Here is a 21,971-nt window from a genome sequence, read left to right as displayed (position 1 = left end):
TTCTCATTAATATATGCCCAACCTCTGTCTTGTATTTCATACTGACCTTAAAAGGCAGGCATTAATTAATGCTTAATGAAAAAAATAACAAAGATCCTAAATTAAGCTTTTAGAAACAACTTCCACAAGGCCAGCAGGCAGCTCAGGCAGCAGATTGAGGGCAGGGAAGGAAGAGAAGAGGGAGGTGCTGGGGTGAGACTCGTGGTCTGGGGGGTGAGGATGAAGAGGGAATAGGGAGCCTGAGGAAGGCTCAGGGGCTGACTTGCCCCTCTGGCAGATGAAGGGCAGCTGAGGCTGTTGGTTTGGAGGGAGAGCTGCCTCCAAAGGTGAGAAATGGAGGTGTGACCTCTGGGTACATGCACAAACCAGGCTCTGTGCACCAACACAAGCCTGTAGAGGACCCTCTGTGACTCCCTTTCAGGTGGCTCTGTCACTGCATCTCCATCCCCAGTGACAATTAATGGTCATGGGGACACTTGGTGCCTGCTGGCAGAATATCCCTCTCCATGCACACATACACAGATCTTAAATGAAACAAGCACTAAGTGAAATTGATTTCATAGGAACAGGCTGGGAGCCCATGGTTTGCACCCTCAGAGGGTGATTATTGATAATATTCATCAATCACAGGACCATGGAACACCCTGAGTTGGAGGGGGTCATCAGGCTCAGTGAGTCCAGCTCCTGCCCCTGCACAGGGCACCCCAAGGATCCCACCCAAGGATCCCACCAGGAGCATTGTGTTATCTCCCAGACCAGTGTGGGGATGTGTTGGAAGAAACCTCACTGCATTTCCACTCCTGGGCCGCCTCCCTTGTCCCATCAGGTGTGGAAATCAGGGCCAGGGAGCCACAGGCAGCTTCAGAGCACAGTGCCCAGCATGTCCCTGCTCCCATGGAAAAGTGACAATGGCTGTGAGCAGGCAGGTCAGTGGATGCATTAGGCTGTGCTCAGAGGGAAAGCAGTTTGCAGAAAAGTGCACTTTCAGGCAGTTCGGACTTAAACATGAGAAATGGAATTAGGTCAGTAATTATTTAAATTAATTTTATGTCCTTTGCAGCAAGGCAGACTGCAGTAGCCCTGCTACTTTTACAAATGAATGGTAATTTGCTAGGAAAAAAGAGACATATTAATGATGTCAGCCTTCATTTTGGAAGTAATTGAGGCAGCAGCTTAAAGAAATCAATGTTACACAGCTAGTAAGCACTATGTTTTTGTTCATATTAACCAATTCCAAGGGATTATGGATTTTTTTCCCTCTAAGCATACAATAGCACTTCTGAGTTACCTATTATTTTGAGCAGGTAAATGAAAGATCTTTTTATGCATTGCTGTAGTAAATATTCAGGATTTTTTCCAGTACTCCAATTGCACATGCTTGCTAAATGTCCTCTATTAACAGTCATGCAAAGCTGAATAAAAGAATTGCTCTACCGAGCAATTTGCTTTAAGGTATCCCCCCTTGTTCCTTTTCTTCCTGAGAAGAATTATTGTTCAGCTATCAGGAGGATGCACAGAGAATTTGCAGATGAGTACACAGACACTCTGATTCTTAATTGTTGTAATTAGTTGGAGTTTCGATCACCAGGCCATGATTTTTGCCTGCATTTCATTACCAATCACATCCATTCCTCCTCAGATAATGAAAATCAGACACTGCAACATGGGATTCTCTTGTCTTTCTGGTGCTTTGGGAAACAATCTTGGTTAGTAGTGAAGAAGTGTTTTGCATGTTGGCAGTGCTCAGCATTTGGACATTCCAGCATGTATCAGCATTCCTCCCTGTCTGGTTTGCCAGCACTGCTGTTGTTGCCATTCCAGCCCACCCTGCAGGAGCACAAATTCCTGGCTGTTGCTCCTTTTGCAGGTGTACTTATGCAAGAAACACCTTTATCTGGTGAGAGGAACATATGGTTTGGGCAATTTTAGTGAGAGGAGAAGGACTGTGCCACAGTAGGGAGCTCATCTCCCCTTTCTCTCTTGTTTTTACTTCGGAATGCCAAACCCTGCTCTCAGCGTGGGATTGCCATGAAGCGCTGGGCTTGTGGCTCTAGCTGGAATTTCACCCTCAGCCTGCTGTGCAGAATGTGGGTCACCTACTTAGGTTTCAAAGAGCCTTGCTGCAGCACCTTGAAGTCTTAAATGAGATCTGTGGTTTTCTATATTTGGTGCCTCTTTTTTTCCCTTACATTTTTAAGAAACCTTAAAGACGAATGTTTCCCCTGATAATTCAGGCTGCTTCATCTTACTGCTGGTATGTAAGGACTAGGGCAGACATAATAGGATGTCTGTTCTGTATCAATCAAGGCAGTTAATTTCTTTAGCAGTAGCTCGAGATCCAACATCCTTTCACCTCCACTATCCCCAGAAATGGAACAAGAGCTGCGGGGAGTAGGTACCACAGGTCTGAGCCCATGGGGGGAACAACTGCTGGCAGAAAAAGATTTGCCATTGTATGCAACTTGTCAGTGAGGAATACACTTGTGGTTTTACTGCAAGTTCACTGTCTTAATGGCAGGACACATCTTGCCATTGCTCAGGGCACTGGATGCTGAGCAGGTGATGGGGCTCCGTGGAGGATCAATAGCTGGAAGGTGCTGGCAGGGATGAGTGGGATGAGTGGCAGGCAGCACATGTGCTCACTGCACAGCCCTGCAGCAGCAAACAGCAGCACTGCCAGAGCCCCCAGCTCTCCTCAAGTTTTACCTGGATACCAGTGTGTGATTACTGCCAAGTGATTAGCCCCAGTTGCTTTCGTTGACAATACAGAGGAGGGTTTCATTGTTCCCCAAGCTGAATACAGAAGCAAACTATTAAACAGAGTATTTATCTTCCCACTGAGCAAAATGCTGTGTTTAATACAACTCCTTTTTCTTGAAAGGTCAGATTTACATAGTGAGCAGCAGAGGCTGTGATGGTGTGGGGGACGTTTGCTGGGCCTTTTGCTCTTTACAAAACTGGTTCTGCAGGAGATAAACGAGCACTGGCTTCCTGCTGCCAGGTGGAAGGCAGGTCATGGAAACCCTGGAAGATAAGTTATCTCAGGCAGTCAAGATAAATCTGCATGGTTCCCTCCCTCCACAGATGAGGGGATGATGCTGGCACAGCTGAATTGAAGCCCAAGCCCCACTGCAGCTTCAAATCAGCAGAAACAATTTTTAAGAGAGGATATTCCACTTGGTAAAACACTTAAATTGCAAACTCGGAAGTACAGATATGTTGAGTGATCACTTCCTTCCTTTTGTAATTTCTGTTCTTCCTTTTCTCTTCCCTGAAGTACTTTTATTTTCCTTGAGTAATTGTCAACAAGCTTTTTGGCCACAGAGTAAATATTTGTGGACTTAGCCAGGATATATTTAACTGCTATGATCCAGTCTTGTAAATATAAACATACAGTTTGGGTAAGTTGTTCCTGAGCATGGATGGATGGGTGGCCCTCGTGAGTCAGCCACAGCAGGCTGATGCAAAAAGGCTGTCTTAGAGTGAAGTAATCACAACTTTGTGGACAAATCAGGTGGCCATCAACAGAGAAAGCTGGGACATCAGTGGAAAGCTGGAACAGATTGTCAAGTACCAAAACATCGGCCTTGTAGTGTGGTTATTTGGTACAACTCCATGGTTTAACAGCCAGCCCCAGATAATGCAGTTGATTAATCAAAAGCATCACGAGGACTTTTTGCTATTCCGTGTTCCCCTACTTCTCCTTCCTCAAACACAGCTCCTTGCTCTGTTCCTCCCTTCCTCCTGTCATCCTCAGAGTTGTCCCCTGTCCTCCTGACTCACCAGCTACCACTGGCAGTGTCCCATCTCCCCTGGGCACTCTGCTGGATGGGGTTTGGGCTGGGGATGTCACAGTGACGTGCAGGGCTGTGTGCTGCAGGGCATCACTGCCATGCAAACCCACACTCACCTTCCTGTGGCAGCCAGAAAATCACCTCCTGCTGCTCCCAGCCCTTCCTGCCTCATTTACACTGAGCCTGCCCAGAGGTAGAGCAGCTCAGAAACAATATTTGAATTTAGAGGCCTTGTGGGGAATTAGGAAGCAATGTGACTTCTCAGCTTCATGCATTACCATGAGGAAAAGGCACAGTCTTCCTCTAATGACATTTTATGTGCATAAAGCAATGTCACAAGAGTTGTAGCACACTGGCAAGAGCAACAGTGTACTCCTATTCCTGTTCACAGTCTGCTGTTGGTGGGCTTTGGGGATGAGCTGCTCTCTCTCACCTTCAGTGAATTCCTGTGGGCAGGATGTTCTTGTAAAGGCGTGGGTGTTCCTGTTGGTACAGAAGTATATGGTGGCAGTTTTGGGGAAGTTTTAAGGTAACACACGGTCCAAAACCTGCTGCAGATTCTTTTTCTGTGGTTGTTGGAGTAATGTGAGGTGTGGAGGAAGGAATTAGTGTTTGAGATGTGTGCTGACAGCGTTACATCCATGCTATTTCCACCTTCCATGCACACCCCCACAGGACTCTGGATGGTAAATAATTCTCCTTGCAGAAACTGTCAGTTCTTCTCATACCAGCAAGGAAATGAATGAAATGTTCTCCAGTCTTCAAGAAACAAGCCAAGATTTTGAAAAGTGACTTAATTTTGGGCACATGCCACTTGTTCAGCTCTGGGATTTTGGGTTCCAGCCTGGGGTAGCAAACAGCTCCCAAGGAATGCATCAGTCTGGGAAAACGAAAGGAGAAAGGACAGCATTTAAAAAAAAATATGTTTGGGGAATATAAATAGACTGGAAATAGTCACAAAGACTTTGCACAGGGCGTGATCCCAGCCACTGAAATAATGTCTTTCTAGTGGTTTCAGTGGAGGAAAACTATGTGTGGTAACAGGAGTTTGGATTTATTTCTGCTCCTACATACATCAGTGCTTTTATGAATTCTCAATACTAATTTAAGGGTAGGCTTTAAAGCTCTTTTCCTTTCTTTACCAGCCAACAACATCTGCTTCTATGGGGAATGCTCCTACTACTGCTCAACAGAGCACGCCCTGTGTGGGAAACCAGATCAGATCGAAGGGTCCCTGGCTGCTTTCCTGCCTGATTTGTCACTAGCAAAAAGGAAAACCTGGAGAAACCCCTGGAGGCGTTCCTACCACAAGCGCAAGAAAGCAGAGTGAGTAGTGGTGAGCAGAGCTGCACAGGGTGACAGAGAAATAACCCAGTCCTGGCCCCAGGAGAGCAGCTGGGTTCTCCCAGCCCCTGGGAAGGGACAGGGCACTGCACGTGCCAGGAGCTCCAGTTTATGGTCTGAACCCAAAAGGACCTTCAGTGGCACAATTCCTTCATGGGACAGGTACCTCCAGTGGCACTGACAGGATGCAACGGGACCTGTCCAATCCTGTCAGAGGGGGAAAGATGCACTGCTCTCAGCAGCCCTAAGCAAGTCTCAGCTGTTTGCACCATATGACTGATGGTGCAGCTAGTCTCCTAAATCCTGAAGCAGATAGTTTTCAGTCTTGTGATTTTCTTCCTTCTTTGTCAGTGACAATCTTCCTTGCTTGCCTGCATTGCTGGAATTTGCTGCCTCTAGCTGACCCTGCCCTCAATCGAATATGATAAAAGTAGATCTTTGCAAAATAACATTTTTTGTCATTTTCAGTAAGCTTTGTATGTAACATAAAATATCAAAATATTGCCTTTTCCAGATGGGAAGTTGATCCAGATTATTGTGAAGAGGTTAAGCAAACACCTCCATATGACAGTGGGACCAGAATTCTGGATATAATGGATATGACAGTTTTTGATTTCCTAATGGGTATGTTTCATCTCTTTCAAAAATTAAATGCAACATTTAATTAGAATAAGAACCGTTTCTTTCTGCACTGCTCTGCATAGCTCAGCAGTTTGCTAAAGCGTGGCTGAAGCTGCATTTACTGTATGTGCTTTTCTAGATGATTATGAGAAAATGCAGATTTACATGGTTATGTATTCCCATCAGTGCAGATTAAAGGAACAAAGATGTTCAGAAATGCAGAGTGGTGATGAATGCAGGTCAGGCCAGTCTCCTTCACAGTAGTGAAGGGCTGCACAGTTTGCTTTAGTGAGTGCTTTACCCCTGTGATATATGGCTCCTGGATGCACATGCAAGGACTGCTCATTACTGGTGCTTTGTTTTCATCCTGCAGGAGTGTTCTCTGCTGCTTCTCTATGAAATGTCAGGGTTGGGGGGGAAGAGGCATTGCTTTGTCACAAAGGCAGCTGTGGATTGTATCAGGAATTTTTCTGTTTATGTAACCTGATCTCAATAAAATAATTATTTACAGCCAGGTACTAGTGGTACCATTCCAAGCCTAATTCTCATTCTCATATGAAACCTTCCCTGCTGCAGCAAATACACTTCTAAGTTGCCAACTTACATCCTTGATCTTTGGGCACATGCCAGCATGGACACATCCTGTGCCATTGCCCCCACTGAGATTCCTGCAATAGCCTGCAGCAGGAGAGGCCAGGTGACAGCTCAGGAGCCATATGTGGCATCTATAAGTAGCTCAAGACCCCTGCCAGGGAGACAAAATTCATGGCTTGGCAGCAGTGCTCTGCACATTGGCCTTAAAAAGCAGCTCACCCAGGGAGAGCTGTGCAGCTGTGCAGATCAGCACCATCCTCATCCATATCTCACAGACATGATGCTGTTCTGGCTTCCCAGGCACTCAGCAACTGGGGCAAACTTCTTACCAGAGGAAAACCAGGATGTTTGGTTGGGGTTCGGGAAGTTGAATGCAGCATTAACAGAGTGATCAGGATTAACATCCCTGCTCAAAGCAGGCATTTTCTCCCTCCCTGAGCAAAGCCTTGCACATGTCACATGGACCAGGTCTGCTTCACACGCCCTGCTGAGCCCAGGCTGTTCCCTTGCCACAGGGAACACAGCTGCCCTACAGGTGACCAGCCTCCCCAGGCAGCTGGGATGCTGTTGTGCTGGAGAGGGGTTTCCTTGGTGTAGCCCAGGAGGGTTGCAGGAGGAGGGGAAGGTTGGCTTTGTGTCCTGATGGGCCTTTTAGAGCTGAAGTATAAAAGCCACGGAGAGCTTGAAAAGCTGCCAGAGGTTTAACAACCCTTCCAGTATCACACACTTTGGGGTATCCACAGTAAGAGCAAATGAGCTCTGCAGGTTTGCTGCTTTCTCTGCTCTGTTTTTGGGGAGCACTGGGCTTTTGCATTGCCCTGACCTGCAGACTCAAGCCAGAGTGAGAATGGTCTTTTTTCTTCTCTTTGTCCCATAGGTAACATGGATCGACATCACTACGAAACCTTTGAGAAGTTTGGAAATGAAACTTTTATTATCCACTTAGACAATGGAAGAGGGTAAATACCTTTAATAATCCTTCTGGGGTTAAAGAAAAAAAAAAATAGTCAGTCATTGCCTTTGTAACATTCTTGCTCTTATCTTTAAATAGGTTTGGAAAATATTCCCATGATGAACTTTCCATTTTGGTGCCTTTAAACCAGTGCTGCAGGTATGTTTTCCCTCTGGAGGTGTTTCCTGGTTTGTACCATTGTTTCCACTAACAGGACTGAAAATGTTCAAGTGAATCTTTCATTGCCCACTGTGGAGAGGAGGAGATGGAGTGATCCTGCCCAGCTAGCCCTGAGCATTGTCACTGCCACATGAAATGCTCTGTGGGACCAGGACGCTGTAGGAGCACGGCTGTGAGCTTTAAGAGAAGCTTTAAGACAAAATACAGATCCCATGGAAGTCAAGTGACAAAATCCCAGCTTGTTCACATGCTTCTCAACAGCTTTCCTTGGTGCCCATGGCCAGGGTTTTCAGAGGGTGACTAAATTTAGAGTTTCAGCTTTTCAGGGTGAGCTCTGTGTCTGTGGGGACTCTGGGCAGCCCTGCAGGGTGAGCCTGAGGAGCCTCTGCTGCTGTCACACGTGTCCCTGCTCAGTGACACGTGTGTCACACGTGTCATTGCCACGAGGGACATGGTCCTATGGATTTTGCACCAGCTCCACTTGGTGCCTTTCCAGGTGAGGGATGTGAGGCTGCCTGCACTGTCCCCTGGATCTGTCCTCCAAAACCTCTGCACCCCTAAGGGCCTCAAAAGATCAGTGGCCAAGTGACAATGCCAGCTGCTCACTAGGACTGTGACAGTGCCTGGTTCTCCTCATTTCAGATCACAGAATAAGGCTCTTACACTATTATTGTAATTCTGGCCATAAGCCTTTTAGCACTGTCGAGGTCAACAGTGATGGAAATAACTGATTTGCATTTTTTTTTCTCCTTTTCTTCTTAGAATCAGGAAGTCTACCTATCTGCGATTACAGCTGCTAGCCAAGGAGGAGTACAAACTCAGTCTCCTGATGAAAGAATCTTTGCTAAAAGACAAAATAGCTCCAATCCTCTACCAGCCTCACTTGGAGGCGATGGACAGGCGGCTGCGGATTGTGCTCAAGGCTGTCAGTGACTGCATAGAGAAGGATGGGTATGACAACGTGGTTGAAAATGACTTTAACATGGATGTTAACACTGTTACAACTGAGAGGTAGTGAAATGGCAAGACTACGTTTTTACCAGCTGAGTTGAGAAGATTCAAAGAAGGAAAAGAAAAGAAACAAAACAACAACAACAAAAAAATAAAGTCTTGCAAAAGACTGTGTATGCTACTTTGTGAATTCAGTGAATTCAGAAATGAGATATAATTGTTCCCAAAGTAGGTAAAGTGTAGACTCTGCAAAGGATTAGTTCATTAAGAAAAATAAGTCTAATGTGATGCTTTTCATTAGTTCCTGAAGAGAGATTATGAAAAGATTCAGAAAATACTCAATCACGGACAGACAGCAGTCTGATAGCAAAACACCTCCTGTCCTTTTTGTATAGAAAGGAGGCCTTTACTTAATATTTTGTATTTATATATGGTATATCTATGAAACCCCAGACCTACCTTCCAAATTTAACTAAGAGGGACAGCATAGTTTTGTGACTCACACTTTATTTGTGGTGACAGTCCACTTAGTATTTTGTGTTAACCCTTTAAGTGCTCTAATCCACTGTATCTTATTTAAATTGAATGCTTATTTTCCCCCCAGCTACTCAGCATTTAAAGGGTTAAGGCATAATGAACTTTTAAAGGCAAAAAATAATAATAATAAATATGATAATAATGATAATAAATACAGGGGTTACCAGAAGGGAATTTCACTAATTGTGCTTTGACAGGAATACTTGAATGTTGGTTTTACAAAGTGATGTAAAATGACAAGTTGTACTATTTGTCCATAAGGAGGTGGCAGCTCTTATCTTTCTAGACTATCATAGCTGAGCTGCTACTTTTCAATTTTGCTTTTGATAGTTTTGTGTAAATATATACATATATGGGTAAAAAGCTGCTTTCAGCAGCTCTAGGCTTACTTTTGCAGCATTTTTGTGGAATTGTTTGCAACGTGGTAAAAGTGCAATAAAGATATGCAAAATGTGTAGCCATCTTGTCTAAATAGATTCATTCATCTTGTTCAGAGCAAAGCTCTGTGCACCAGCCAAGTGTCCCAGAAGTGGTTGTTTAAATTGTCATCCCCTTTTGTAGCAGCAGCAAATGGAGCTGGAGCAGGGAATTGGTGATTAATTGGTGATTAATGCACACTGCAATGCCAGTAAGGGCTGGGGTGTTGAAAAGGGTTAATCTTTCCTATGAAAGCATTGTTTTGACTGTCATTTCAGCATCCCTTCCTCTTGCAATTATGGCTGTAGAAACGAGCTGTGGAGCAACACCTCCCAAAGATTTTGCCTTGACATATTGCCCAGAGGATTTAGAAACACCAGTGCCTCTGACTTGGGCTGCAAAAACCTTTGCACAACCTAGAAAATCCCAGCCTAAATTAGCTGGAAACATGGTATTCTTATCCAAATAGCCTTGAATCATGCTCAGCTGCATTCTTTTAAGATTTGTGGAGACTCTCAGCCCAAAAGCAAGCTATAAATTGAACACGTGGCTGTATTTGACTTGTGAAAACATGGTGTGGTGCAGCAGGAATCCCTCATCACTCCTCTGGGTGAGGAGAGAATTTATTGTGACAGTGTTCATCACAACTTTAATTCAAAGCTGCCATTTATTTCATTTGATGTCTTTTTTCCCAGGGATTCATAACCATATACTTTAAAAGCCAGGTAGAATAAAATGTAGGCATTTCAGCATATTAAAATTATGAATGAGAGAAAAATCTGCTATATGGGCTCATTCACTTCTTAGGTTGATATACTATCACTAAAAAACACATGTCTTTTATATTTTATTGCCCATTTCAAATTCCCATGGTTCTCACATCCATGGCATACAAAGACAACAGAATATCTCAAATTGTAGAACTGTGCATGAACTTGGAAAATTTCTGGTTTATCCCATGGCTTTTTTTTCACCTTTGAAGACCCAGCTATGATGACAAGGATTCCTCTGCAACACAGCACTGGAACTGCAGTGTCCTCTCCCCATTAGCCAAAAAAAAAAAAAAAAACCCAAAAGCAAAACATGGGAACACAAAAAGGTGAAATGGGTGGTATTATCCTTGGTCTATCTTCAATGCCTGGCTGTGGTTTTCCTGCAGGTGCAGCTTTTTCTCACCATGAAATAGTGCCAGGACTGCAGAGGAGCTATAGAATCACCTTCCCAGGGCAGCTCTGCTCTCTGCTTCTGGGCTCAGCTCAGCAAACCCGGTTTGCTTTTGGAAAGCAGCACTTGGCAGCCTCTTTGTTCAAAGAGAATCAGCTCAGTGAAGGTCTTGGCTCTTTAGAAGCTGGGTGTAGGTCAGGGGCTCCTGGCAGGGTGGGTCAAGCTTCTCTCTCTGCAGAAGGCTGTCTGGTGCTGTCAGGGATATGAACTTACTGTTATGGATCTGGTTCTGAATTTCTACAAGCAAAATCAGTATTTTTTTATAGATTAAGTGGTGTTAAATATGGAATAAATAATGTTTGTACAGGGTGTAAAGAACTTAAGGTCATTAATCCTTGCCACATTGTAAAGAGTTCTGAGGGCCTCCAGTTTCCTTCTCCTGGACTTTGATGCTCCCCCTTGTAAGCTCTGTGCTACAGCTTTCTAGACTAATAAAAATTCTTCTCATTTTAGTCTTAAATTACACACACAGACATGCACATACCTTGGAAGGAGGGAGACACTGGCTCACATGCTGGAGAGGTTTCCTTTCTCTGGTGCCTCTGATGAGAACCTGGGGTGAATGAGCCCCACGTGGGCAGTGCAGGTCTGAGCTCACTGCAGGGTGCTCAGGAGATGGATGGCAAGAGCTGAGCCCAGACCCCACCTGTGGTCAGGGTAGCTGAGGACACAGCTCATCTGGAGGATGTTGCAGGGCTGGAAGGGATGATTAATTAATTAAACAGGCTGTGCAGTTACTTCTCAGTATCTACCAGGAAGCTCTGGTGTGTTTGCATTCCCGCTGCCAGGCAGCTGGAGCTTTGACTCATGTTCATTTTCTAAGTTTTTCGGGAAAGGAAAAGAATTATTGCCTTGTTCTGCTATTCCTTTTTTATGTGGGCAGGGGTGAGTGGGCATGGGAGACAGGAAACTGGAGCCAGGGAGTGAACTGCCTTTCAGTTCTTGGGGTAATACAGCCCTGAGGAGAGCTTTGTACAGCCCAGGGAGGGGCAAACCCCCACTTTTGGGGTGCATCTCCATTGCCCCGAGGCAGAGCTAATCTAAATTCCTTCTGGAAACCTCTTGGGTTTGCCTTTAGTCAAAGGATGTCACCATGTGAGCCCGTGGCTCTGAAAGGGCTGTCATTGTGTGTTTGGTCAGTAATCCAGGAAATGAGGAGGATTGGTATGATGTGGTGTAATGTCTCTTTAGGAGCCCTGCATATTTACCAGACAAAAATGTTCACTCTAGAAAGATAAATAAGTGTCAGAATTCAATTGGTTTGTCTCTGAATCTCAGAAGTTGGTGTAGCAGCAGGGCCCAGACAATTAACACACTGAGAAATCTGAGATAGCCTGTCAGGGGCATAATGTGTTCAGCACAATAAATACAGTATGCACAATAAATAACAGATAAAAATAGATAATATATTTCTAAAAGCACCTAATTACAATGGTATCTGACAGCGCAGAGTAGCTTACCGTATTCTCCTGAGTAATTCAGAGGAGAGCTTCATTTGTTTTTGTGGTTTTTGTGTTATTTAAGCATCAAAGGGAAATTGCAGGCAAAAAGCTGTCATTGTTTGAAGTAGGTATCACTGTTGTGATCAGCAGAGCCCGTGATGTATGCACAAGCTGGAAGCCTGAAGCAGATTGCAGTGTAAGCAGCAGCAAGATGTGTTGTGTAGGAGGAGGGAAACTGGGATTTCAGCCTGGCTGCTGCCCTGGGGCACTGAACTGAAAATGAACCTCAGTGGGCGTTCCAGGGAGGAGCATCCAAAGGGTGTTCTGGTTCCATCTGGTGGGACTGCACGTGGTAGAGGTCCAAGAGGGACACCCTGCTATGCCCTGCAGCAATGGCAGTGTCCCCTGTGTCCCCTTGGCACATCCAGACCACACCTAATGACTGCCAGCAAGGCTCTTGTGGCCCCAGCCTGAAAGTGCTGAGTGTCCAGCTCAGAGCAGGACACATACTAGAGCACTGACAATTTGCATCCTGAGGGAGCAAACTTTTCTTCTAGCACTGAGTGTATAACCACAAAGTTCATTTTCCAGAAATTATTCCAGCTATCAGCTGTTTCTATGGAGTTTCTTGCCCGTGGTTGTTTATTTGGGGTTCAATACACAGAAATAATTGCACATAAGGAAAATTCTTTTGAAAATTAATTGAGTGTTTGGAGGAAATTTTGAGTGTTGTGGGATGAGTTTTCACATGGAATTTCAAGTTATTACCAGTTGGAAGCAGCTGGATTTCTTGAGAATAATATTTTTATGCTTAAAGTCTTCATAGGTAGCCTCCAGCCGTAACTCTGTCTGACCAGATCAAACTCAATTATCTGCTCCCTTCTACATTTGCATCAGTAAAGTACCACTTCAATGCTTTTGGGGGCTGGCTAGAAAAAAAATTAAAAGCAATTCAATTTGGTGGGTCAAAAGACTTGAGAATTGAGGTCAGACAAGTTCTGGCCATGGTTAGAAATGAAGCATCAGCAAAAAGGAAGCTGTTGATTTGGCAGCATCAATTCCTGTTCCTCCAATGGCAGAGCAAGGATTTTTGTCTAGAAAAGAGCTGCTGGAATACCTGGTGCTCCACCTTTTTAGATATATTAAACACTTTTCATGGTTTTCCCTTTATGTCACTCTGATGTAATTACAATGACCAGCTAAGGGGGTTTTGAGCAGGATGGGGGAATGTTCACATTTGTCTCCAGTCTTCTCTGTGAGGATTTAGGTGCTGGGAGATCAGCTCCTCTTTCAAATGACCTTACTACACAATCAGCCCCATCCCCTGTCACAAGGAACTTGTGTTAAGCCTTGAATCTTGCTCAGGTATGGGCCAAAACCCAGCAGCTTGCAGATGGAATCAGCAGCTGGAACCAAAGCAGAGCATCTCAAAATTGGAGATGTCAGATCAGAGCACTCTCCACTTCCGTGAATGTGGGAATCTGGGTCACGTTGTGCCCTGGCCACAGTAATGAATTGCATTAGGATCTCATCATAAACTCCTGTGACACTTCTGGAAAGGTGCTGACTGACAGACACATGCCCAAAACCGCCTATGGCATCTGCTAGTTGACCTTGACATAACTTTAAAATACATCCCAGGGTGCCTTAAGACAGAGAATTTAAAATCTCAGCCCCCAGCTGCTGTGACTGTGCAGCACCAGCCATGTGTCCCTGGAACACAGTGATCCCCTGCTCGCTGGAGCACCTGGGTGCCTGCAGAAGGTGCCATAAATCAAGGCAGGACAACAACCTGCCCTCATCTCCTGAACTCCTCATGCACACATAAATGAGAAATGAGAGCTAAAGCTGTAAGCAAAGTGTGAGGAATGCAGCTGAGGGAGCTGGGGGAAAGAAACAACCCAAAAATGACAGAGGCAAGCTGATGGTCAAATTCATCCTTGTGAACACCAATGCCTAAGGAGCAGCACTTACTCCTCTGATCATTGTCTGAGCTTTGGAGATGGAGGACAAACCTGATTGTAAACTAAGCAAATCAGGCTATCCAAAACTGCAAAGTGCTTTTCTCATAGCTTTTCCTGGTAGTCCTTCACCATAACAAATTTAGGCACCAGGAATCTTTGCCACAGGTAGCATTTTTAAATAGCAATGATAAAAAGCATTTCTGGTTTATCCATTGAGTAAAGTTCGCATTGTTTCCTAGATCAAATCAGAACCCTTTCTGCTGATTTTTTTAAGCAACTCCTTCCTAATCAGTGAAGTCAGTGAGAGTTTTACAGATGTAGAATTTAGGTGCATTATCTTCTTTCACTGCCCCATTTACAGATGAATGGTCTCTCTGACATTCCCATGGCTTTCTTAATTATAAGCTTTAATAATTTATTATTATTGTTTATCTTTTCTCTCTATTTCTAGATGTTTGCTTCACTCATTTGCACTGGATTTCCATATTTAATGGTTGTGGGTTTTGCCTGAATAAACACCAACATTCATTATTTATAACTTGAGGCATCTATAGCCAACTCTCTTCATTGTCATTAGGGCTTTTTTTAAATGCTGGAAGTGAACTTTAGTCTCCAGTTTTGCAGCAAGTTTCCTTGCCTTGATGATGCCTTCACTTTGTGACATGTCTGGTAGACTGAAATAGGAGCTTGTGTGATAATCCCTGGAAGTGCTCCAGGGCAGGCTGGATGGGGCTTTAGGAACATGGTCTAGGGGAATGTGGTCTAGGGATGTTGGAACGAGATCCTCTTGGACATCCCTTCCAACCCAAACGATTCTAGGATTCTGTAGTTCCTGTGAAATCACTTATTCCTTCTTAAATTTATTGGGAGGGATTGTAAATGTTGTTGGCACAAACAACCCCCTTGTCTGGCGCAAGAAATAATCCAATCTCATTGATTCAGCACCTACAGATCCTCCTGACTCCAGCTGTTAACTTGGCACTTGCACTGAACCTGATGTTTTGAACTTCAGCACTGCCCAAACACCAGTGTTTGTGTGGGGTTTTCCCTATGATTCCTTGGTGTCCTGAAGGCTCCAACAGCTCTTCAGAGCAGGGCAAAAAATAGGAGCCTGCTGCTAGTCTTCAGGTTGGATGCAGGAAGTGGAAGGAAGCTCTTCTTTCAGGAGAAGCTCAGATAAGGTTACAAAACTTGTGTCATGACTCATGTTTCAGTGATAGCCAAGCACTGGGACAGGCTGTCCAGGGCAGTGGCTGAGTCACCATCCCTGGAGGGATTCAGTGATGAGGTTCTGAGGGACATGATTTAGTGGTGGACTTGGCAGTGCTGGATTAATGGCAGGGCACGATGTTCTTAGGGGTCTTTTCCAACCTAAACATTCCTGTGATTCTATAGCTCTAGTGGAAAAATTGGTTTTGTAGTGTTCAGGATGTGTGGTCCCCACAGTGCAATTTTTCACTGCTTAAAGGGGCAATGGCAGAGCCATCCCATGAAGCCTGAAATTAGGAATATTTTCCTGTTACAGGACCCAGTCTAGTGAAGTTAATGGAAACCTTCCCAGCTGTTTCAATTTTCTTTGGATGCAGCCTACAGCAGCTGCAGAGATACAGAGCTGCTCACCTGAGCTTCTGAGAAACGCCCTGGAAATAGGGATCTTAAAAATTACAAGTGTTTTATTTGACCTGGTGGTGGTATATGTGGTTCTTGGTTAAAGAGTAATGCCACAGCTGTTTACCTGGGTTTCAGTCTTGCAACAGGAGAAAATAGATATTCCTTACCAAGGAGGGAGGGTAAGAAGTCAAAAGAAAAAAATATGGACTACACCATCCTGTGCAGTCTCCAAACCAGCTGGCAGGAGGCTGCATATTTATGACAACATCTCACACATCCTCACCCTTATTAGAGCATCCTACCTCAAGCCTGTGGTGGTTGATTAGCATTTTGAGAGGTTCAGATGCTATTTTTACCAGGTCTCCACACTTTGCACCCCACACTGAATGATTCCAACGTGGAGTGCTGGCAATTTGCAGGGATGTTGCATGTCTGACAGCATCCCACAGCATCCTGAGAGTGCTTCACAGTCCCCTCTGGTGCTAGGAATGGTGGTGAACTGACTGTTTAGACTCTGCTTCAGCCAGACAACAAGCTCCTTATTCATTCATCAGCTTTCAGGCCCCTTTGCAGCAATTCAACTAAACCAGTACAACATGGAGCTGTGGGTTGTCTGTGCTACTTGGCCATCTGAGGCACCTTCAGAGCAAAGCTGTAGGGACAGTGGTGTCCCACTGCCACAAAGGCTATGGCAGCTGCCCAGGATAATTCAGAACCTAAATAAGTTTTAAAAGTTACATAAAACAAGGAAACGTGCTTAAACAGGAGCACTATTTAAATAAAATCAGCAGTGCACCAATATCAGTGAGTTTTTAAGAGCAGCTCCTACTTCCACAGCTTCTGTGCTGCACCAGCACACTTGGCACACCCTGCTCCCCTATTCCCAGGCACATGTGGGTGTCCAGCTTTGGCTGGGAGTGAAGTCAATAGAAGGACTCCAGCAATTATTCTGGTTATGAATCACACCTTCTTACCAATGTCACTCGGAGGAAAATATCCTCTCTGTCAACCTGTTAGCAAGAGTGGTGCTACAAGCACGTCAAAACCCAGGAGCTGGTGATAACTTTCCTGGAAACCTCTAAATCACAGCATTCAGAGGTGTTGGTGCCCATCCTGCAGCTGTGGAGCAGGTCTGTGGGAGTTACATGGACCCAAGTCCTGCTGCAGGAATATCCTGTATGTAACCCTCCTGATGGGTTTCTAGCATCTGAATTACTCTGGGAAATAATATATTTTTAGAACTATCCTCTGAGTCATTAAAAGGGGAAATAAAAGCTCATTATTTGGTTCACTTGAGCAAGAAAAGTTGCTTTCCTTTGAGGGAAGGATCATGCCTGAGCTCCGGATGCATCCTGGAGTGGAGGTGTGCGTTGTCCATGTCTACCCCTGTGCTTTGGCCTTTGCTGATCTATGAAACCATGACATGGCAAAACATGTTTGAAAATACAGCTAAGGGCCCCTTCCCTTGCTGCATCATGGATCTGGGGGTGACTGGATAAACTCCCTCCCTGCATTTCTCAAGGCATCTGGCCAAAAGCATTTTTCTCTCTCTCTTTCAGGGAACGTACTACAGGGAGCTGCACTTTCTTCTTTCTCTGCAACATGTTCTAATTTATAAGATGAGATTTGTGATAATTGAGTTCAGAGCTGAATGCTGAGCCTTCCCCACAGCCCCTGGGGTTTTCCTGGGAACAAGATGGATTGCCCAGTATGCTTCACGCAAAAGAAATAATGAATGAATAAATAAATACATGAATAACAGCATGCCTCATTTTGCCTATATCTTAGCAAGAGGGAAAGCTAATTCTTTAAGTATCGGGAATGTGCTCATTATGCAAAAATGACAGAGCAGATGCACATATTCAAAATAAGTATATTAAAAATCCCATTTTAGCTCCTGGAGGACAAGTGCAATTGCAAAATGTGGTGCAATTATATTTCTCTTCCCACCTATGGTGTGTTCTCTTTTGAATATGTATTTGTTTGAGCTGGTTGCTTCTAGAAGCATGGAGTTTCCTGTGATTGAAAAAGCAAATTATTATCACTACCAGCTTGTGATACTTTACATCAGATCCTGGCTCCAAGGTTGTCTGAAGTCACTACAAAGGCTCTTTTTGAGTCCAGCTGGCTTTGCATGCAGGAAAGGGCTGGTCCCTTGTGCAGCCATGCTAGGCATGTGTTAATAGCCACACAAAAGAGGACACAATGCAAGTGGGGCTGTTCATCATAACTATCATTTAATCCAAATAAAATGATGAACTGATAATTGGATGTCCTTGCCATGACTGCCCAGAGCCAGAGCCCCAGGCAGGGTCCCTTTCATACACACAAATAAATCAGACAAGGAGTCTGCTGTGGGCAAAGAGATTAATCTTTGGCATGAGCATGAACAATAGTGGAAATAAGTGTTGCTCATGAGACCATTGCTCTGTGTCTGACTGCAGAAATATGCTTGGTGCTTGCCAATGAAAGGAACTGCTCTTTCCTACCCCTACAGTAGCATTAAAGATTGTCAAAGTTCTGCATGCCCAGATTTATGAAAAGGTTCTGGTGGGGAAAACCTGACTGGGTCTAAGGCAGCTGCTTTCACAATGTACATTCTTCCACTTCAGCAACATAAAACAGAGGTGGAGGTATAAAACCAAACCCAAACAAGGACAGGAACTTTGGGAAGAGACCTGGAGAATGGACCCACCCAGGCAAGGAAGATGGACAAAGTCTTCCATGGGAATTTAGCTGCAGGAATTATCCTACAGTATTTTATTTCAATTGACAGTAAAAGTAGGATTTATCTCCCTAAATGCCAATCCTTACACTATCTGGAAAAGCCTAACCTTTTTCTTAAACTTACAAGAAACAGGGCTTCAAAGACCAAAAATCAGATGAATGGTAAGGAAAAGAGCTTTTTTTTTCACAGGGGAAAAATTAGTAAGAACAAGAAGGTGATTCTGAAAGTGCTCATTAACAGAACTGTTTCCTAACACGTGGCCTTACAATATTTTAACTGAAAATCCTGTTCACTCCTGCCCAGCCTGCTCAGCTGTGGTGCCCTGGCTGTGATGCTGCTGCTGCTCTTGGGGTGTTTGGTACCACCCTGGGTGGCATCTGATCCCACATCCAGCCCTGCACCGTGCACCGAGCAAAGTGTGGATTTTGCCAGCTGTTTAATCTGTTTTTAAGTGATCCCATTACCCCCATCCCCCTGCCCTGTCAGGATCCAGCATGCTGGCTCTCCACAGCCCCTTCCTTCCACAGGAGCCCAGCCTGACCTCAGGGAGCTCTGTCTCCTGCACACATCAATTCTGCTTTTGCAGACAGCTATTTTGCCAGAGGAAGGGAGCTGCTGCCTGCCTAATCAAGGTGCTGTGCAATTCATGTCAGCTGAAAATCTGCTTTTCAAGCTTTGGTGAGCCAGGATTAATTGGAGTTTGGTGTTGCAGGTTCCCACTTGGCTCCATTTTGTCAGTCACATATTACATGTCATCTGAAGCCAGATATTTTTTCTCCTATTTCTTTTGCTGGTCCAACAATGATTCTCTTACCTTTTCTCTCTCTCCTTCAAGCAAACAAGTTAATAACCATGTTTGCTGTTACTTATCCCTAAAATAAGTGCAACTCCATAATTTGAGAGTTGGAGTGTCTTTAATTTAATGAGAAGAAAACTTAAAAGAAAAAAGCAGACCAAACAAAATGTAGCATTTTGAATAGTACAACATTCAGCATCTGTGTCTCTGATTTTATATCTGAAATGAGTGTTGAAACCAGGGTGATGGGTACCAGAGAGACACTACAGCAAGAATGCTGGTTACTGATGTGACGAGAAGAATCTCTGTCAGATTATTCTGGGGTTATCAAATATATCCAGAAATAACAGAAGACAAAATTAGCTGCAATTGTTAACAGAGAACCCTGTGTGGAACAGGAAGAAAAAAAACCCAAAAAACCAAAAAAACACCCTGTGCTTCTGGGACTATTTTTATTTCTACAAAGAAGACTTTTACAAGATCTTTCATCCTCACCATCATACAAGAGGAAGGTTGTCTGCCTTCCAAGGTTTAATGAGCAACACTTTTGAATACTGCTGTGGACTTAAAGACCTTCTAATGAGTATGGTGCCAGTGGAAAGCCACCGCCGTCCAAACTGAAAGAAAATATTACTTAAATAACAGAAAATCTGACGTTCAAGACAAGAGGCCAGCCCTGCCCCAGGACCATGAGGCTGACACAGACTGCAACTTCAAGGCATTTAACTGGGGCTAGTTCTGCCCCATAAGGTGCCTGGTGATGTGGGCCAGACCCTGTGTTTGGTGCCTGATGGAGCTGCTGGGCCAAATCTTGGTACTTGATTTGTACCTGGGCACAAATCCAGAGGGGATTTGTCAGAGGGGAGAGATCAAGGTGGCAGAAATCTGAAACAATCTGCTCTCCTTCTCAAAGGGTGAAAGGAGGAGACAAAAGTGCAGCTGAAATCAGTTTTCTAAAAGAAAATAAATCAAGATAGGGTTTTTGTTTTTCGTTTGAACATTTTGTGGGTCTTTTTTGGTTTGGTTTTTTTTTTTTTTTTTCAATCTATTCTTGCTTTTCTTAATTAGTTGGGACCAGAAGCAGCAAACAAATAGAGAGTGTGGTATTTAGCTGGACAAAAAGCAAGATGGACATAACTTCTAATTAGACCTCCTGTATGAAGACAAAAGACATTTTCCAAAATAGCTAAATATTGTACTTTAATCCTTAATTAGGGCAGGATATTGCCCCAGAGGGTCATGAAGGTAAGAAGACATAGACAGGGAGAGAGGTTTTTTATAGCTGGGTTTTTTTAAGAGATCGTTAAAATTGTCACTAGAAATTTACTGAAAAAGACAAGCTTGTGGGCAGAAGAACCACAGAATGAGGGGAAAAAAATGCCACAGGAAGGAAGAAGAGTAATTCTAGGAGTAAACAGCTACTTTTAGAAAATACCATCTGTCCTGAATATGAATTTGCCATATACTATGACTCAAAAGATTTTTCCATTGAATTCCCAGCTTGGTCTTTGTTCAAAGTTAAAAATCTTAACCTTACTTAGATAAGGTCACATCCCATCATTAATGCATCCCTTCATCTGGAGCCAGGGGTTACTGGGGAGGAAAATCTCCATTTCCAGAGTTCATCTCAACTGCTCCTGTGGTCTCATGGTGTCACTGTTTTTTTCACCTCCATTTGTTCACCTCTGGAACCTGGCAGGACCTGTATCCCTTGGGAAGGGTGTGGAAGCCTGGTGCCACTTGCTAATGCACATGGAAGATAGAGCAGCATATAAACACCAGGACTCACCTCACAGCAGATGCTAAAAATATGGTATGTTTATCATATCACAGCTGGCAGAACATGGACAACAGGCAGAGAGGGAGTGACCTTTGCCTTTGGCATGGAAAAGATCCTGGGATGTCCAAAATTCACAGAGGAATGGACTATTTTAGGTAATGATAAGAAAAATATGTTAATAAACAGCTTCACAAGCCATTTCAATCTTCTAATTACCCACAAACACTGGAGGTGGGAAGTTGTCTTCTGAAATATGTTATTCTCCATCAAAGATTGTTTTCTTCAGGGTTTTCTGTGATATCAGTAGGAAATCAGAAAATGAGAGGGAAAACAATTAATAGATATAAACATCAATCAAGTTGGAAAACAGGCCTAATGATTTGATCCTTTGAGGGAACGAGGCAGGCTTTCATCCCTAAGTCCTGGGCAGCTCTTAAAGGATGAAGAACAGAGCAGTGAAGGAAAAAAAGCCAGACCCAACTGAGGGTTACATGGGAACAAGCTTAGACAGAGACTGTCCCCAAATGGCCTTGCTAGGGACAGAGACTTTCCCCTACATTTTCCCTGGAAAGACTTCCCTTTGAATAATAAAATTGAGTTAGGGGCAAAACCAAGCAGGAACAAAGAGTTCTCTTGGGTGCAGCCAGGGGTAGTTCCCAACACCCTTGCAGAGGCAAGAAGAGAACTGTCCCTGTCCCACCCTGCACATCTGGAGGGGCCCAAACTGCTGATCCTCTTGTCACCCACCCAGGCCAGCACCAAAAAGAAGGACAAGAGTGCTTAAGAGGGGTGTGTCACATCAAAAGTCTCTTGTAGATAATCCTGGCTTAACTTGGTTTTTAGGAGAGCCCTTTTTATCTGAACGTGATAGGGGACAATGGATCCATCAGCAGAAAATGAGAGAAAATGCTGGGTTTGGCCAGAAAATAAAGCAGCAGGTGCTGTTCCACAGTGTTTGAGGTAAAAGTGACCTTGTCTGGAGGTTGCTGAGTGTGGTGTAGCACATCTGGGATATAGAGCTTGGCTGATTCCTTTA

General features: G+C 44.2%; 1 protein-coding gene across 1 annotated transcript in view; it reads left to right on the top strand.

Annotated features, from left to right (window-relative positions):
- FAM20C (FAM20C golgi associated secretory pathway kinase) overlaps positions 1-9,430 on the top strand; it is a 57,557-nt gene extending 48,127 nt beyond the window's left edge. The window contains 5 exon segments of the mRNA XM_041462768.1: positions 4,940-5,120; positions 5,653-5,762; positions 7,231-7,312; positions 7,405-7,464; positions 8,248-9,430. Coding sequence (XP_041318702.1) covers positions 4,940-5,120; positions 5,653-5,762; positions 7,231-7,312; positions 7,405-7,464; positions 8,248-8,500 — 686 coding nt within the window. The 3' untranslated portion in view covers positions 8,501-9,430.
- Positions 9,431-21,971: the final 12,541 nt, after the last annotated feature.

Source organism: Pyrgilauda ruficollis, unplaced genomic scaffold, assembly GCF_017590135.1.
Source record: "Pyrgilauda ruficollis isolate IOZ18807 unplaced genomic scaffold, ASM1759013v1 scaffold16, whole genome shotgun sequence".
Lineage (NCBI taxonomy): Eukaryota > Metazoa > Chordata > Aves > Passeriformes > Passeridae > Pyrgilauda > Pyrgilauda ruficollis.
Note: the sequence above shows the minus strand (reverse complement) of the source record. Positions and strands in the feature narration are given on the sequence as shown.